General features: G+C 35.9%; 1 protein-coding gene across 1 annotated transcript; it reads right to left on the bottom strand.

The window, feature by feature from the left end:
- Positions 1–647: 647 nt before the first annotated feature.
- Positions 648–13,825, bottom strand: PPP1R42 (protein phosphatase 1 regulatory subunit 42; the record flags this gene model as incomplete). Its single annotated transcript, XM_026035604.1, has 8 exons — positions 13,798–13,825; positions 12,982–13,193; positions 10,576–10,742; positions 10,037–10,175; positions 8,817–8,933; positions 3,216–3,333; positions 2,470–2,598; positions 648–778 (listed from the first exon to the last, which is right to left on the bottom strand). Coding segments are annotated over exons 2-8 (930 nt in total), but the record flags the coding sequence as incomplete, so codon positions are not given.
- Between the last annotated feature and the right edge of the window lie 3,271 nt (positions 13,826–17,096).

The raw sequence follows: 17,096 nt of genomic DNA, 5'->3' as shown, positions 1-17,096 counted from the left end.
AAAACAAGATTACTAGGAAAAAAAAAAGAAACAAAACCAGAAACAAACAAAAACAGGTAAAACTCTAGCTCTGCAACTGCAAATTCCTATAAGCAGACCTTATTTCCCCAAGCAATTTCACTGCAGCTAGGGGAGGTGCTTCTGTCCATATGGAATATGGAATGTCCTAAATTCTGAATTGTTTAAAATCTTCTATTGTTTCAAAGTCTGCAAGGCACAGACATCAGGCTTCATTTCTTGATTATCTTGAGGRTATTCAGTTGATGCTACAGGAAAGCCTAACCACATATATAACATACTGGARCATATTAATTACTAATAAGCTACAATGATGAGAAGTTGTTTCCTTTCTGCCCACTACTGTCTATATCRCACCAAACTTTATTGATGCTGCTCCAGTAACCCTGGAGTAAAATTATCACCAATAGCTAGCCCACTGATGGGATTTTTTATCCAGAAATCAAAATCTTTTACCCTTTCTAAGAAATAAAGACAATGAACATGGCATGGTTAAAAGAAAAAAAAAAAAAGCAAATTAATTTAGAATGAAATTCTACCTTCATGTACATTTTTTCTGATTGACTCAGTAAGAGCTAAGAGTGAAGATGTCAGAGAGGAGCATACCTGAGTATTCCTACAACTTCTTTTTCTTCATAAGTTCTTGGCAGAAGTTTTCTTCCATCTTTACCTATCTCAGACAAAATTAAAGAATTTGACCTTTCTTTCACAGGTGGGCTGTAGTAAAAGGGAAGAGTGGGATGATGTGTTTCAAACTCATCTGTGGAAGAAAAAGAACTAATGATTAATGCAATATTCCTTTCCTCTTTTATTCAATGTGATTGATCACAGGYTCCAATATATCTTGTTATCTAAAGACTTGAATAAATTTTGGAATAACACACTACAAATTTGATAATTGTGAAACTCTGACATTCTGGAAATCCTGTAACACGGATGCAGGTGCATATTACAGCAAAATTCACCTAAATGTAGAGGTTTGTAAAAGTCACATTGCTTTTCTTGCCATTCTCTTTAATYTAAACTAGTGATAACCGTAAGTAGTCAGAGTTAAATAACTGTCAATAAAATAATCCATTGCAAATGTAAGAAACAGTCTTCAATCTTTTAGCATTGGTATAACTAAGAAGATTAACATTTTTGCTTGTAAAATAATTATTTACTGTGGTGGAGTATATCCTGATAGAGAGGATAAAATCCCTTTGCCTTTCATTGCATATAATCCCCATGGGTGCAGACTGTAGCTGCTGAACAGTTTAATGAAGATCTGCAGGTCATAATGTAAAGCAGAATAATTCAACCCAACTGAAACAAAAGGCAGAGCTAATCACTATAGAGTTTCCTTCAACAGAATTTCTGAGAGAATTGAATATCAGTAGTCTCAAAAAAACAAACAAAACCAAACCCCAACACACCGATTTCTCAGTTACTGAAAAATGACTACCACAAACTTTCAAATATTATTTAAAAGAGAGTAACTTCAATTATATAGTTCTCCCTCATATCAATATTAGGATGGCAAAATACTGTTCTCACAACCATTGGCATTCACATGCTCCTTGCAAATACTGATCAGACGACAGCTTTCTTGGGGGTGAGACTGAAAGACTGAGTGTTTTTGACTTCATGCCTTCAGAATGACCTAATTTTTCTGAGATTTGATGAAATAAGATTTTGAGATGGTACGGCTATAAAGAATGTGTTGTCTCCCCAAAATTACACAGTTTATCTTGTGAAAAGAACAGTGAAGCAGTCTCCAATTTTTATTTTATAAATACCATTCAAATTATTGTCAATACTTTGTATTTTAATGTCTGTGTCCAGGTCTTCAAAAGGCAATGTCTTTCATGCTATTACAGTAGTGCATGTATCCTTTAGTCAAGAAATATTGCTAATTTCAATTCATTTTTTATTTTCAGTCCGTAGTGAACTCCATAAAAACAACAGCATTGATACTTTCAAAAATTCTCAAAGATCATTTCAGGTTTTCCTTGATTTTCAAAACTATTTTTTTTTCCTTTACAAACCTGTTGGCTTCTTCTTACCTGTTTAGACTTTTGCTTCCACAAGAGCTAAATTAACTAAATGAGCTAACTTCCAAGAACTGCACAGTACACAAATGGTATAATTCATGCAGATTTATCCTAGCACGCTCAGCACTTGTTAGGATTGTTAGGAAGCGAAAATGAATATTTACAAAGGTTTATTCAAGATGTTCTTGCTACTCCGTTCCATAAATCTGGAAGTTTGGGATAGGAAAAGGTGGGGGGGAAAGATGAAACAGAACTAAAATAAATTTTATATTATAAAAGGCTAATTTCATAATCCTGCATTTTGCGCTTACCATTAGCATTAGTCTCATTTCTACTTTAGATTGTGTTAGCTACTATTTTGTTGTTTGTATAATAATGTTTCTATAACAATCATGAAATAATTGATTAGTTTGCTTACAGAAACCTATATAGGCTGTGTGCTCATTCGTCATTCTTTCTTTGTTTTTTTTCCTGGCACATTTGGAGGCTTTCCAATTCATTAGGAATTGTCTTTCCATTTCTTTAATTTCTTTCCCATCAAGGGATTCTATAAAAGAAAAGAGAAAATTTTCTGTAATAGCAGAAGTTAACTAAAAGGCTATGTAATGTGCACTGGTTTTATATTTGTCTTTTTCAGGTCTCTTTTGCTCTTTTTAATCTTTCAGTAAGAAAATCTGATGATATTACAGCTTGGTATTCCTAATTTAATTAGTTGAAAGAATGAGCTGATTCTTGAATTACAAAAGAAAACATCTACTATTTTCATAGTTTTCAAAGGAAATATCTCAAATTCAGTTAAGATGCAATACTGTTTGTAGAAAGTTCAGATGAGGAAGTATGCTTTTACACAAGTATGTATAGGCACAGAAATTCAGGATAAGAGCTACTACTTACGGTAATAAGCATGAGAACGGTTAAAACTAATAGTAGGCAAAGCCGAGCAATAAAGCTTGTGTAGCTTGTTAGCCAAGGAGTTTTAGCTACATTAGTTGCACTAAACAAATTTTAAAAATCCATTATTGACATTACTGTGTAGGACAGTGCTTGCATGTGTAATACTGCAATTCAAGAACAGATAATGGGGCAGTTATTTCTAACATGCAGAGGGTTTTAAAGCCATGGCTGCACGTTTTTGGCTTGAATGTTGATTTTATTTTTTTTTACCTAAAGTTTGTGACTCTACTATAATYCTGTCCCTGTATTTTGGTCTGTGGCAAAGAGGGTTCCCTGTAAGATCCATGCTGCGTAGCTTGGTCCATTTGTTTAATACCACCTCCAAGTCCTGCAATTAAAAACAGAAGAGAATATTGTCATTCCAGGACAGAATTCAATGATTTGTTCAGTCAGGTCCAAATCTCGCAAACAGAAAAACCTTCCTGAGACCATTCAAGTGCAGAAATTAAGAATCTTCAGCATCCTCTGAGTGCATTGCAATTGCACAGAAGAAATGGTGATGCAACTGGAAAACGCTGTTTTTATGGATACAGTAAGGCTAGCTGTAAAAAATAAASTCTAATCCCACTCCAAAGCACCTAAAGCTGAAAGATCACCAGTTAAACCAGTTAAATGTTACTGTTTGATATAACTCTGTCAACAAATGGCTATAGTGTCACACAGCCCTTAGACTATCACAGTGTCTGATTAGATTTTGAAAAATTTGAGGAAGAATAAGTATTTTACATTGAAAAAAAATAGATTTAAAAAAGCTAAAAGTCCTGTAAAGTGCACTTAGCTCATTTTCTCTTTATATATAAATGTAAATTTGCATTTCATTTGAGAGGTAATAATTCCCCTTTTCCATGACCATGGGTGGTCAGTTATAGGTTTGGCCCAAATAGTGGAACTTTTGAGATATACTGTTCTCCATCTGTCTTTCCTTCTCATTACCCAAGGACAATATGACCTAGAGAAAACCTCCTCTGTCTTTTAAATATAGTAAATTCAAGTTAAAAGGATGCCAGGCATGAGAGATTGGTCTCTTCTACTAAGATACCCAACTTCATGAAATATGCTTTTCAAAATTCACTTGACTGTCATTCTTGATACACTACCTTACATGTGCATAAAGTTTCAGAAAGGATTCAAAACAATCTGTTTGTGTGTGAAAGGAGAGACAGATTGAAATAACTTATGCTCTCCAGTCGTAATAAATTTGAAAAAATCTACTGATCATGATGTGACCAATTCTAAACTGTGAAGTCTGTAGAGTTTCACAGCCAGAGTTTGATGCCAGAAATGAAATAACTGTGGATGTGAATTTGCCAGTTTTGCTATCTCTACTCTCTTGGTAGAGAATACTCTGTAGAAAACTACGGATTATGTCATACCTATTTGGAAAACAGACAGAAAGGAAGTGGCAGTGCAGCCTCACATCTCCAAACAATGATCCAAAGATGACAATGCCTTTTTAGAAAAATATGATGTGAAAGTCTGGTTCTATGAAGAAAAAGACTGATAAAAAACAGGAAATTCCTGAAGACCAGTCTACTTGGAGGTGTGTTGATAGATASCATAATATGGCACAATAGAACTTTACTAGCATATATCAGAATAGCAATAGCACACAACTAAGGTGCTTACACCACAAACAATTTAGACGAAAAGATATTTTAGGCTAAGGTAGTATAGAAATAAAAGCATTTAGCAAGCATGATTATTTTTTATTCTTACCTGGACAGTCAGACATTGCCATTAAAATCTATAATGATATCTAGATTTCATTAGAAAGATTTTTTCAAGTAATAGTTTTGGAATACAAAATTATCTGTTACTGAAACATAAASTGTACAGTTTAACTTTGATGAACGTATACAAAGAGCTCCATAGATTTTTGTTAGCTGTTACTTAGTTGATAAATGACCCAGAACATGCTTACTCCAGTGTATGTTTATCTAAGCCCACACTAATCCTGTGCTGAAATATGATTACCCTTTCGATACGCTCTAGTTGTTCATTGCCTTCCTGTCTCTAATAAAGCGCTTTTCCTTCCCAGCCTTTCAATACACTGCACTAAAGGGACCAGACACTTTTCTGGGCAGTCTCCGTTTGATAAATGATCATGTCATGCTATCACTCCGAGGCCTGCTCCAAAATACTGACGAGCAAATTATATTCCATCTACGGAGGGAGAGGGGGAAGGGCCACTGTGTTAGCAGGCAGCTGTAGCACTGGCGCTAGCGTTCGTCACAATTAACGATGGTCATTTAAGAATTGGTATTTGACCAGTAGGAGCCAGTTTTTATTGGAAATGTCTAGTCCAACTGCCCTAACTACATCTACAGACAGCAATTTGTCACCATTTTGAGTACCTGTCATAATCTGTTTGCAAAAATCTATACCTTTTCTCTTGTTCCTGACTGAATTCTGAAGTGAGTGAATTCATCTTTTTTGATATCCTTTTGTCATAATCAATACTGGGCAGAGGTTGAATAAATTAAAGACTTAGGAAATATAGGTTTTTATAGGTATTTCTAGCTATATTTTCTCTGTCTATCCAAGCAGTAATGTAAGTCATAGTCTGCCTGAATACAACTGAAAAAAACCCAACCCTAACATTAATAGGGTAGTTTTTTTCAGAATTGAAAAAAAAAATCTTTTTAATATTTCTACCAAATATACAGCACTCTCAAAGTTCTTGTGAACTCAAATAATGTAAATAACAAGAAGCACGATAGGATAAAATATATGAAGTAACAAGCAGTAGAAAACAAGGCAAAGCTACTCCTATTAAAATGACTTATATTCCCCATAGCTCGCATAAGACATGCATTTTATGTGTGGTACCTAGTTACAGTAAGTCGTTTTGCATGGACTGAGAAAAAATAACTAATTTCTGTTCTCTCTACCACTCAGACTGGATCACAGAAAATTGAGCACAGAAACAAGCTCTGATGCCTGCTAGTTATCTAGCAGTGCCCTGAAGCAGCCAGAACCTCAGGTGCATTATTTCTCTAGCCCTAATTTTCAGCTATGCTGAAACTAGCCCAGCATGGCTGAAGAATGAGGGAGAATGGGTTCATACAACGGTGTGAAAAAAAGAATGAGACAGATATTTCAAAGTAACTACAGTTTACACAGATGACACAKGAGCAAGAAAAGCATACACAGGCCGCTTGTACTCTATGCATTTGTTATGCCTTCCACAGTGCTCACTTGAGCCTGGATTGTGCTGTTCTCCCTGCYCTGTCCCTGTGCTGCACAGGTCACTGCTGCTGTGGCCAGCCCCGCTGAGAGCGGGACAGMCTCTCTGCAGCCGCTCTTCCTCCCCTGGCACCGGCAAAGCAGGCCTGGGTGCACAGGCTGCCGTCCAAAGCCCAACRTTCCTAGGATGTTCTGGATGGCACTGGGAGCACTGAAAGCAGGAGGGGAGCAGGAATGGGAAAACAGGGGCCTTGCTGCTTTTAACAGGAAAAAAGAGGTGTACTTCAGAGTTTTGAAAGTAGAGGGATGGCAGTGAGGGACTTGGACCTGTGTGAGTATGAAATAGCCCTTGGTGCTTGGAACAAGCGCAGTTTATAGAAGCAATCAGGTGTATCTGGTACAATAACAGTGTATCTCCTAATACGGTTTTTACTGTCGCAGTTGTAGAATAACATAAGCCAGGGAATCCTGAAACTCAGGGTTGCAAAAAATCTGAAATACAATCAAAATGTCCCTTGACCTTTTTTCTTTCAGTTATTGGATGTATAAGATTATTCTCCTGCTAGATATTTACTTTAAGTTAAAGAGAAAAAAATTATCACTTCTTTATACTTCGCCTGCCCTATTGCTTTTTAACTTTTTTATTATTATTATTTGAGAATTTATATTAGCGTTAAGCAGAGCCTACTACAACATAATAAACCAAAGTATAGCTGCAAAGGTGGATACTCAACTCTGACACATGTTTAATATGGTCTTTAGTTTTATAGTCCTGCAAGAATATGACTAGGAGCAGTCTAGCTGCTGTTTTTTCCTCAGTTACTGAATCATTAAAAATGCTGTTTTTAAACCTTCATCCTCATTCTTAATATAAACTGGCTCTTTGGATAAAACAGTTCTCTTAAGAATATCATAATTGAAATATTTTGTATTTATAGGGAAAAAAAAAAACAGTTAAAAATCCCTGTGATAGGATAAAAGCAAATTGAAATTAAAATAATTCCAAGTCTGGGTTAAGGATTTTTAATATATTTCAGTATTTTAAATATAAAATGAACATTTATGTCTATTAAAATGTTAAAGGAATCAAGMCACTAAATCAAAAGATCCTGGAAGCAGGGCTTGATAAAGTGTTGGTGTCATATTCTGAAGACTGGTCAGTTCAGAAAAAAAATGTATTCTTCATCTAGTATCTTCAGTACTACKAGCTACACTACTTATGATTAGCGCAGTTCTAAAATCAATTACCAGAAATCTTTTCATATTCCTTATTAAAGATACTTCTTTAAAAAAGAGGCTACATATTAAAAGAGCAAAATGTTATTGTAATGTAATCTATACATTTAAATACAGTTTTAAGTACCTAATAAAAGACAATTTGAATTGTATTTGTATATGAATTCAAACATAACTTCCAGCTAGACACACAGATTGAAATACATTATAAATACATTGATAATTCTCTAGTAATAAATAAAAGCATCATTCAACATTTTAATTATTAAAATGTTAAAAATTAAGAATCCAAATAAAGTATACTGACCTAGATAACTACTAAAACATGCACACAGATCACTGGATTCTCCTCATTAGTAAACATAACTGCCAAATTTAATATAAAAGATGCAAAGCATTCTAATAAGTAACAGCATTAAGTGTTTTAATAACTACTGAGCAATTAAAATTAACTTTTCCAAGGAAACAGGATACATATACAAAACAGTAATAAAATAGTTTATTTTAGTAAAGGCTTTTTCTTGCTGGTTTGTATTACAATTCAAGCCAATTCACTCTGACATTTATTAATAAAAAGATCCATTTCAAAATCAAGTAAAGCAGTGATTCTCATGGTTATATGAAAAGCACACAGCATAAGGAATCATTTATACAGTTTTTTCTTGCTTGCTCTCACTGTGTAAAGGCTGTGGCAGCTCGTCGTTCAGTGTAAACGCAATATTCAACTACCAGTAGCAAGAGACTCAAAATATTTTTTAATTTCTGTGTTCTTAATGTCGACAAGTAGAAAACATCCTAACACATAGAATCTACTCTTGTTCCCTGTTTGAATAGAGAAACTGGAAATTATATATCCAGAACATTCTCTTACTCTCATTCTCTGGTTACATTCACTGCTGAGAAAGGAAGAGTAGAAAGACTCATGTTGCATTTTTAGCTATTATTTTATAAGTGTGAGCCCTTGCTTATGAAGGTCTGCCTTTCCTTAACAGACATTTATGAAAGGAATGCAGTTTCTGCTTTCAAAACCRACACATCTTAGGCTACTCTAGCAATAATATCCAGAAAAGTCATATTAATATGAGAACAACTGAACAATCAACTATATATATGATGSAATATCCAAGAAATGCCTTTTATTTATGTTAAAATAGAAAAGTAAAAATTGTAATGTGGTAAAATTAATTAACAATGGTACTGCATTCTTTGCAAATATTTCTATTGCTAGTCACCCAAACGGCCAAAGCACACACACCGGCTCTGCCTCTGCATAGGCTCTCACTAACCGTAAAGTGCGTTTGTACTCATCTATCTAGTGAATTTGACTATTATGAATCTGAATATTTTGTTATCACTTATACCAAACAGAACAAATATTTATTTTAATACCTTCATATTTTGAAGCTGATTGTCAACTGCTGTAAGGTGGGAAATATTCTCCAAAACTGCTAACTCTGCCAGTTCGTCAATGTTGTTTCTGCTGATATTCAACACAGACAAGGATTTCTGGGAGAAAAACAGTACAGAAAGAAAATGATTTTTTCCCCACATTGTGCATGAGTCAAGTGGTAAATTCTTATCAAAAAGGCCCCTAAAGAAAGAACAAATACATAAAGCAAAACCACAAAAGCAGAACTACCTCATTCATTACACAGTTTTATGTTGGCTTTGCATGTTGTCCTAAAATTTTGTAAGATTATTTCTCAAATTATTTCATGATTTCTTAATAGATACGGAATTTTTCATCTAWTCATGATCAAATTCTTCACAAAATTTTCCAAGTGCATCTTGACTCTTTCAGGACAGAAAGTAAATGTATTGTAGGAACACTTATCTAGTTACATTCTAGATAGAGGTACATGTGTTTCAGGTGGTTTTGTAATGTGGTTTTGTGTAAAAAGAATAGGAAGTTTATAACATCTGTAGAAAATGGAAAGAGGCATCTATGATGGCAAGTTTAGAATTATACCAGATTTGGGACTTATCATTGGTTAAACAAAGTCATTATCTTCAGCACTAAGTAAAAGCCAGGAATAATAAAATGGTGTTGAGTTTAAGTCAGGATGCTGTAAAACATTTAAATATACGAATTATCCTCCTGGGAAAATGTTATCTGTATAACCTCCTTCTATTAATCCAAGCTAGAGCAATGCAAGTGCTGTTTCAGGATGGCTCTTTTCTAATAAAGGAAAATAGCAAGTCGTGCCTTGGATTAATTCATCTCAAAACAGCAAGAATTAGAGTTGCTCAAGTGCTATGATATAAAAATAAACAGAAGAATTCCCCTTTGAGTAAAYATTCTCTGTTCATCCTCACAAAACAGTTTATCAAGCTCTGAATAAATTTTGAGAAATACAGCAAGACAGACTTCTGTATTATAGAACTACATTCATGAGTAAATGCAGTCTCRAACATTTTAAACACTTGAACAGTTTATTTGGAGTTTACTAAACAATKAATATGATCAATAAATACTTCAAAAGCTGCCTTTCCTGAAATGTTGATATACCACAACATAGTATAACAGTGGAACTAATTCAGGTGACTTATCCTTAAAATAATGATCTATTGGTTGATAGTCCTTTGAAAAAATCTCTAAACATTCTTACCGCAAGTGAAGTGAGAGATCTTGGATCAAACAGAAGCTTTTCACCAGGAGGGAGATGTTGACTTTCAATATGTAGCTCCCTTATTTCCTCCAATTTATCCAATCCCTCTACTACTGTGATGCAATTACCCCCCAAATACCTGCAAGATAGAATAGAGTTTTAATATCCTTTGAAAGCAAAAGCTAAGACAAGTTTTATTACAAACAAAACAAACAAAATCAGTATTAGTGAATAATATCTGATAATTATAATAGATTAACTGAACATACAAGGAAAACACAGCATGATCCAAATCTTGTTTTAAAGCTTTTCTGATATACCTATATTATTACTATTATTAAATGACTGAAAAAAAATCAAGTGCAAGTATGTTAGGATGATACATATTTAAAATCATAGAACACTTGATTATCAATCATATAATTATTTTTATTTGAATGGCAAATTTTAACATCTAAAWGGATTTTAATAGGTTTAAATTTCTTAGTGTAACAATTATTTTCATACTAGTGAAACAAGATATGTGATTTTCAACTTACAGTTTTTCAAGATGTTTAAGTGATGAGAGATTTTCTATACATGAAATACAATTGTTTTGCAGGTATAAGTGTGTTAAATTTGTAGCAAAGTCCAAGTTCTGTATTTGACTGATGTGGTTATCATATAAATATAGAACTCTAAGATTTCTGCACAAAGAAAGATCACCCTGAAATAAACAGCAACAAATCAATGCTATAGAAAATTCACTCATTATCAACTTCTAGAAACTATTACTTTCTTTTGCATTTAAGTCTTACTGTATGACAGATGTACTTTCATCTTGAATAAACATTTATAACAACTATTTTTACCAAAAAAAATGAATTAGAATCAGAATTTACACAGGTTAAAACTAAATTTTGTCACTAACTTTTTGCTGTAGAGAAGCTGAGAACTACTGCCACAGGTAAATCATAGCCCAGGTGATTCCATTCCTTTCCCTGCCTCCTTGAGGTAAATCCCAGAGAATCACAACTGTTCAGTGCACTTCTCATCAGTGTTTAATACTTCCCTGATGTGCTGGAAAGCAGTTTTTGGCAAAGAAATAATGACTTATGCAAAAACTTGTACATTGATGTATTTTAATAGACACCCAATTTTAAGATTTAACTGAAATTAGTCACATTTCTTTGAAATGTATTCTCCTTAAATAAGTGAAGTAGCATGTTCTTATTATTTTAAAGCTACTACCACCTCGATATATAATAAACTAGTCCTAATCAAATGTATTAACCAAATTAACTCACTATGCAAATATTCCTAGAAGTGGGCTGAACAACTGTGTGCTTACATGGATCTGTTCCCATGAAACTAAGAAGGGCTCCTATCTTCATGGCCAAAAAAATCACACTCTTGTTTTTCTATTAGAAAAACATCATATAGTTCAGTTGTTCAGGGGTTAGTGATTTTAAAATATGTTCAGGATCTTTAGGGAATTTGAACTACACCAGGACTTACTGAAACCTGTACAAATTTCCTTTTATTTAGCTCAACAGGAGGAGGACTGGGTTAAGCTTGAAGGTTTAGTCTTTGAAAATGAAAACCTCATGATTTATTTTTAAAATGAACAAGCCCCAGGGAACAATTTTATTAACAAATGTAGAGTGTAACCTGTATAATTTGAAATGCCACTACTCCAGTCCAAATTTGTTAATCTCACTTGGCATATATCCTGTTCCTGAACTCTCCTTTGCTTTCTCAGACTTCCTCAGAAATGTAAGGAATAAATCACAGACTGAAGAGATTCTGCTGCAAGTTAACAGCTTTTGGTAAAATTCCCAAGAATGGATGAAATATGGCATTAAAGAGGACAAAATAAGTTTGCACTAAGGAGTATCTAACAGGACACTAATAGGAGAGTCACTACCTCCTCCTTGAAGTAATGAAAAATCTGWCCAGCAAAATTACTAGTTCCTCCTATCTCCTTCCATGCCATAGTTCATATTTTCATAAGGTAACCGTTAGTAACTAGAAATTGATAAAACAAACTCAGAATATCAGTGAAAATCCAAATGTTGTTTTTAATATTGGACCTAAAACCTCCAAGAACCACATCCCTCGACATATTGCYATGGTGAGAGTACCCATTCTTTTAAGTCCTGCAACTACTGATTGAATGCCARTAACCTGGCTATAATTTATGGGGAGAAGCATCAGGTCTAAATGATTAAATTGAGATGCTCTCTTTCACAGTAGAGAGCATTTCGTTCTGTTGGTTCTCTGAAAGAGCATTTACAATGTAGCAACTGTATCAAATGGTCAAAATAGCAAATTGTTCACATTTTTAAAAAAGTTGTAGATATGTGAACTAGTCCTGTGAAATTCTGAAAAAAAAAAATCACTTTAATATTTCAGTTCACCTCTTGTGTAATTACTTACATGGAGTTTCTTTTTTAAAATGAATGGCAATATCTGCTTGTTAGTGTTGATAACATCTTGCCTGTCTGCTATGTAGACAACTGTCKATTTCTACTCTACTCTATTCTATTCTATTTCTTTCAGGTACATAAAATTCTTCAACAAGATTTTTGCTAAACAAAAAWTATTGGGTCAATAGTAACCAGCTCTGGAGACAGTTGGAAGTCACCAGCTTTGACGCTTTATGTGAAATGTAACAGCAGAAAAATTATTTTCACATTTCAAAAATGCATGGATCTAAAATGCATTTGTGTACTGTTGGTACAAGTAGTTTTTCACACAAATACAGTACTTTAAGAAGCAAATGCTGAAGCATATTTCCAAACACAAGTGTTTTTAAAGCTTGAATGCAAATACRTATGTTATAAAATATTAGAAAATATAAACTTGGCTTGCTTTTCTCTCCCAACTATAAAAAAAGAAAAAAAAATCAGAATAGCAAGTACATTTGCCAAACTAAAAATGAAATAAAGAGAAATGAATCTTACAATTGTATCTATATTTTTATCTGCTAAATTCAGATGTGTTACTCTTCGCAGATACTGTGCAAAGGGCTCTTCTTTGGCATTCTTGCGACTGATACTTTTTGCAATGAGGTGCATTGTTAGTTGGACCATAATTCTGCAGCAGGCCAAATTGTTACACTTTTTAATATCTCAGAGGGTATTCCATCCGTTCTTCTCCGTATTTTCCTAAAATGCTTTAAAAACAAAAAGCAAATAAAGTTATACTGCTTGCACCTCAGTGCTCCAAGCAAGCTTTGGTATACTCCACCCAACCTCAAGTTTTACCCCCAGTCCCATTTTGCTCACTTTGACAAATATATTATGCTCTTTGCATACCCTCTCACTACTTGCAAGCTCCTTTTTTACATTCAGCACAATTACAACACATCTCATGCGCTTTCTTTTTTTTTTTCAGTTTGCTTAAGAGAGTTGTACCTTAATATTTCTTGGCCATTTTTTTATRTAGATATATACACAGTGGTATGCACAGGAAATAATTCTCACACAATAATTAACAGCAGCTCATAACCTAACTGTTTTTTAAAAGTGTATTTCCGTAGCGGGTTTTAACCTGCACCAAAGCACACTGCTTCAGGTGAGTTTAAAGATTYGATGAGGAGTAGGAGAGGTGATGTGTATTTTGAAGGTTAAAAATACCCTAGCAAATGTAACTTAACAGTGCAGAATGAAAAGGTTGCTTTTAAGTCAGGCCGCAACACAGCCCTTTAAAACAAAATGAAATATCACACAGAGGCACAAAGCAGGTGCATACCCTGAGCCAGGGCACACAGAACCCACCTCACATCTGAGAGGCTGAGGGAAAGCAGATATTAAAACCATAAAGGCAAATGAACCATCACTGCTACGCGAGACTGGACTGAGTAGCCGACCCACCCTCGTACCCCGCGGCACCAACGGCTTCAACGGCTTCAACGGCTTCAACGGCTCCAACGGCCGTTCCCGCCCCCGCCCTCACCTCGCGCCCGCGGCGACCAGGGGAGAGTGCGAGTACCGCGGCCGGTTGCCCGGGCAACGGAACGCCAAGGGCGGGGGCGCGCGCCCCAGCCTTCCAATCAGCGCTGCGGGCGGAGAAGGGCGGGAGGGGCCGCGCGCAGCAGCCGTTGGGCGGAGCCGGGGTGGGGGGGAGCGCCGAAATGGCCGCCCGGGGGCCTCAGGGGCGCCCCTTGCAGGTCCCCTTCGGTTATGAAGGCGGCAGCCTACACAACGCTACGTGTCCTTAGGCTGTGTATACCCAAGGGTTTTCCACCTGCTCCCACTTCTTGGTGCGTGCCAGCCACTACTATGGGCACAAATTCCTGACAAAAACAAACACTGGGGTTCTCCCAACCTGCAATTTCCTATATCTGCCTCTCCATGGATAGGGAAGATCATAAGGTGACCGTATGTCTTCAGTGGAATCCAAACTCACTGCGGCCTTGACCTGCTTGTTCTGGGAAATGTTTCTGTAAAAAAAATATTAACAGTAATTTTGGTCTCAGTTTGTTCCCCCTCATGGCTGTAGATTTTGCAGGTGTCTAGGGCCCTCTGTTAGTAGTTTGATTTAAAGGAAGAAAAAGCTATGAGACGTTTCAGAGAAAATATTTACTAAGGTTTGAAAGAGGATTCTTGTCTAGTGGCACAGAGTATTAAATGGTCATCTGTGTACTCTCCAGTGTGGCAGAAATTTGGCTGAGCACAAAAAATCCTCGTCTTCAAGAAAACTCTTGGAAATACCTGTATAAAATCATCGATGACTATATTTCTTACAGTTCTGGACAGGAACACTGAACTGAAATGTAGTTCAAGTACATAAAACACATGAAGAGCCTCCCCTGCATCAACAAGAACATGCCTTTTGTGTGATAAGAATTCCGAGTATGGAAAGGGGTATGGCATAAAATGAAGAAGAAAACCATGTCTTTAGAAGATATTAATATGTCTAACTGTAAACTGGTAAATTCAAATTCTGACAAACTTTTTAAAGGACATGTTTCAAACTTTTTTATATTGTATCAGGTAAAATTCTTCCTGAACATCTTGCTCTCCTGTGGCTAGGCAAGTACATAAAATGGAATCCACACAGTTATTACAGCATAGCTGTTTAATTGAGTACAGCATAAAACATATTTCTGAAACAATTAACTTTCCTCCTTGACTTTAAACATAGGTTTTCCTTCTGTGCTCTTGAAGGTAGTAAACATAAGGTTCTCAAAAGCTCACGCTGATCAGATAGTGCATTAGTTTTAACAAACTTCGTAGACAGCTGCTCCGAAATGTGGGGTTTTTTTTATTTAAATAAATCTACAATTAGTAAAGTTTTATGTTTTTACCCTTGTTTTTAAGGGCCATGGTACTTATATGCTCTTGCTGTATCTGGCTGTATGTACTGCCTGGTAACTTGTAAGCCAAACTATGGTGGAAGGAGGCAAAAGGCAGAGGCACAGGGAGATGAACAATTTGATTATTCTTTATAAAAATCAACAGCCAAATAGAAAAGAGATTCCTAAACCAGCATCTTCCTTTAAGGGAGGGATGGAAATGCAAGCTGAAGGCTACCTGTGTGTCTGGTCTGGCCTGGACATGCACTGATGGGCAAATTGGCTTCTCTCTGTCATGCATCCTGCTACCTTCACTTGATGAAGACGTGGGAGCTACAAAGGAGGGGAGCAGCAGTGTGGAGGGGGTGCCGAGAGATGTGGGGAAGAGGTGCAGAGGTGGCATCAGCCGAGGTTTAGACTCCTYTCCATGAGGAGTAGGAGGTCACAGGAGACTAGGAGTAATGGGAAGGAGAGGATGAAGAATGGCAGGGTGTGAAGAAGATGAGTTGGACTCGGTGGTGCCCAGTGACAGGACAAGAGTCAGTGAGCACAAACTGAACATAAGAATTTCCACCTGAGCGTAAAAAGAAAGAAAATTATAATAAAAATTAAAAAAGGACCCACCTTCATTTTACTGTGAAGGTAACAGTGCGCTAGATGGGATGCCCAAAGGAGTCTCCAYCCATGGAGATACCCAAGCCCGGCTGGACACAGTTCCGGGCAATGTGTGCCAAGGGCTGTGTGAGCAGGGGGTTCRTCAGACGATCTCCAGAGAGCCCTCCCAGCCTCATCTGCCCTGTGACTCCATCATTATTTCTGCTGCTCAAAAATAGTTTTAGTAAATACTCAATTTCTCAGTACCTAAGCTTTGTCTGCATAACAACATACCTCTGAAATACGTATATTCTGGTATAACTCTGCATGTCCTTATTTTTATTTGGGGAATGGCTTAGGTAAGACAGGTATCTGCAGTAGTTGCTTACGTAAAGCCCTAAGTTTGCATGTGGTGTTTCAAGTTCTTAGTCTGTTGTCCGACAGCTCCTTGACAGCACTCCCTGGATCCCGCATGTGCTGCTTTCCCTGCTCTCCACACACAACTCACATCCTCACGACAGCGACCTTCATGTTTTTCCTCGGCTTGGATAAACACTTCAGATCTTACCGACTGCTCTTACCCAAGCCTAGACAAAAGCTAAGCTGGGACAGAAGATTGCTGACATCCTTCAAACAAGGCAGGTAGCAGACTTGCTATCACAAAAATTTCTAAAAATGATGCTAAGATGAAGTTTAAAATATAAATAAATAGATAAACAAATAGATCCAACACCACACAAAGCCAGAAGCCTAACTTGGATAATTTTGTTTATAAAATCTAAGATCTAGTTTATAAAACCTAAGATCTAGTATAAAAGTATTATTGGTGTCAATATTATTGACTATATTAATATTGTTGGCCTTTCTGACTTTGGCCTACCATTGTTACCTGTATTATTTAATTTTAGTACAGAATTATTGGTTTTTCAGCATTTATTTGTCAACTGCTTTATAGGCTGGATGATTATTAGCACAATTATTCCTCTGTCCTTGTACATAGATGTTAACAAAATGTTAAACTTGTTTGTCTGTGGCTGCTGTTTTGCATAAGGAACTGTTTGGGTTTTTTTCTACTGTGAATTTTACCTAGTTGTCATAAGGARGATTTTTAAAATTGAAAAGGAGTGTATTCCACAAAAGCAAACGCCTTCCTTAGTAAACAATTACAAATTTAAGCTTAATTCT

The sequence above is a fragment of the Nothoprocta perdicaria genome, unplaced genomic scaffold (assembly GCF_003342845.1).
Source record: "Nothoprocta perdicaria isolate Ctin4 unplaced genomic scaffold, notPer1 scaffold_162, whole genome shotgun sequence".
Taxonomy (NCBI): domain Eukaryota; kingdom Metazoa; phylum Chordata; class Aves; order Tinamiformes; family Tinamidae; genus Nothoprocta; species Nothoprocta perdicaria.
Note: the sequence above shows the minus strand (reverse complement) of the source record. Positions and strands in the feature narration are given on the sequence as shown.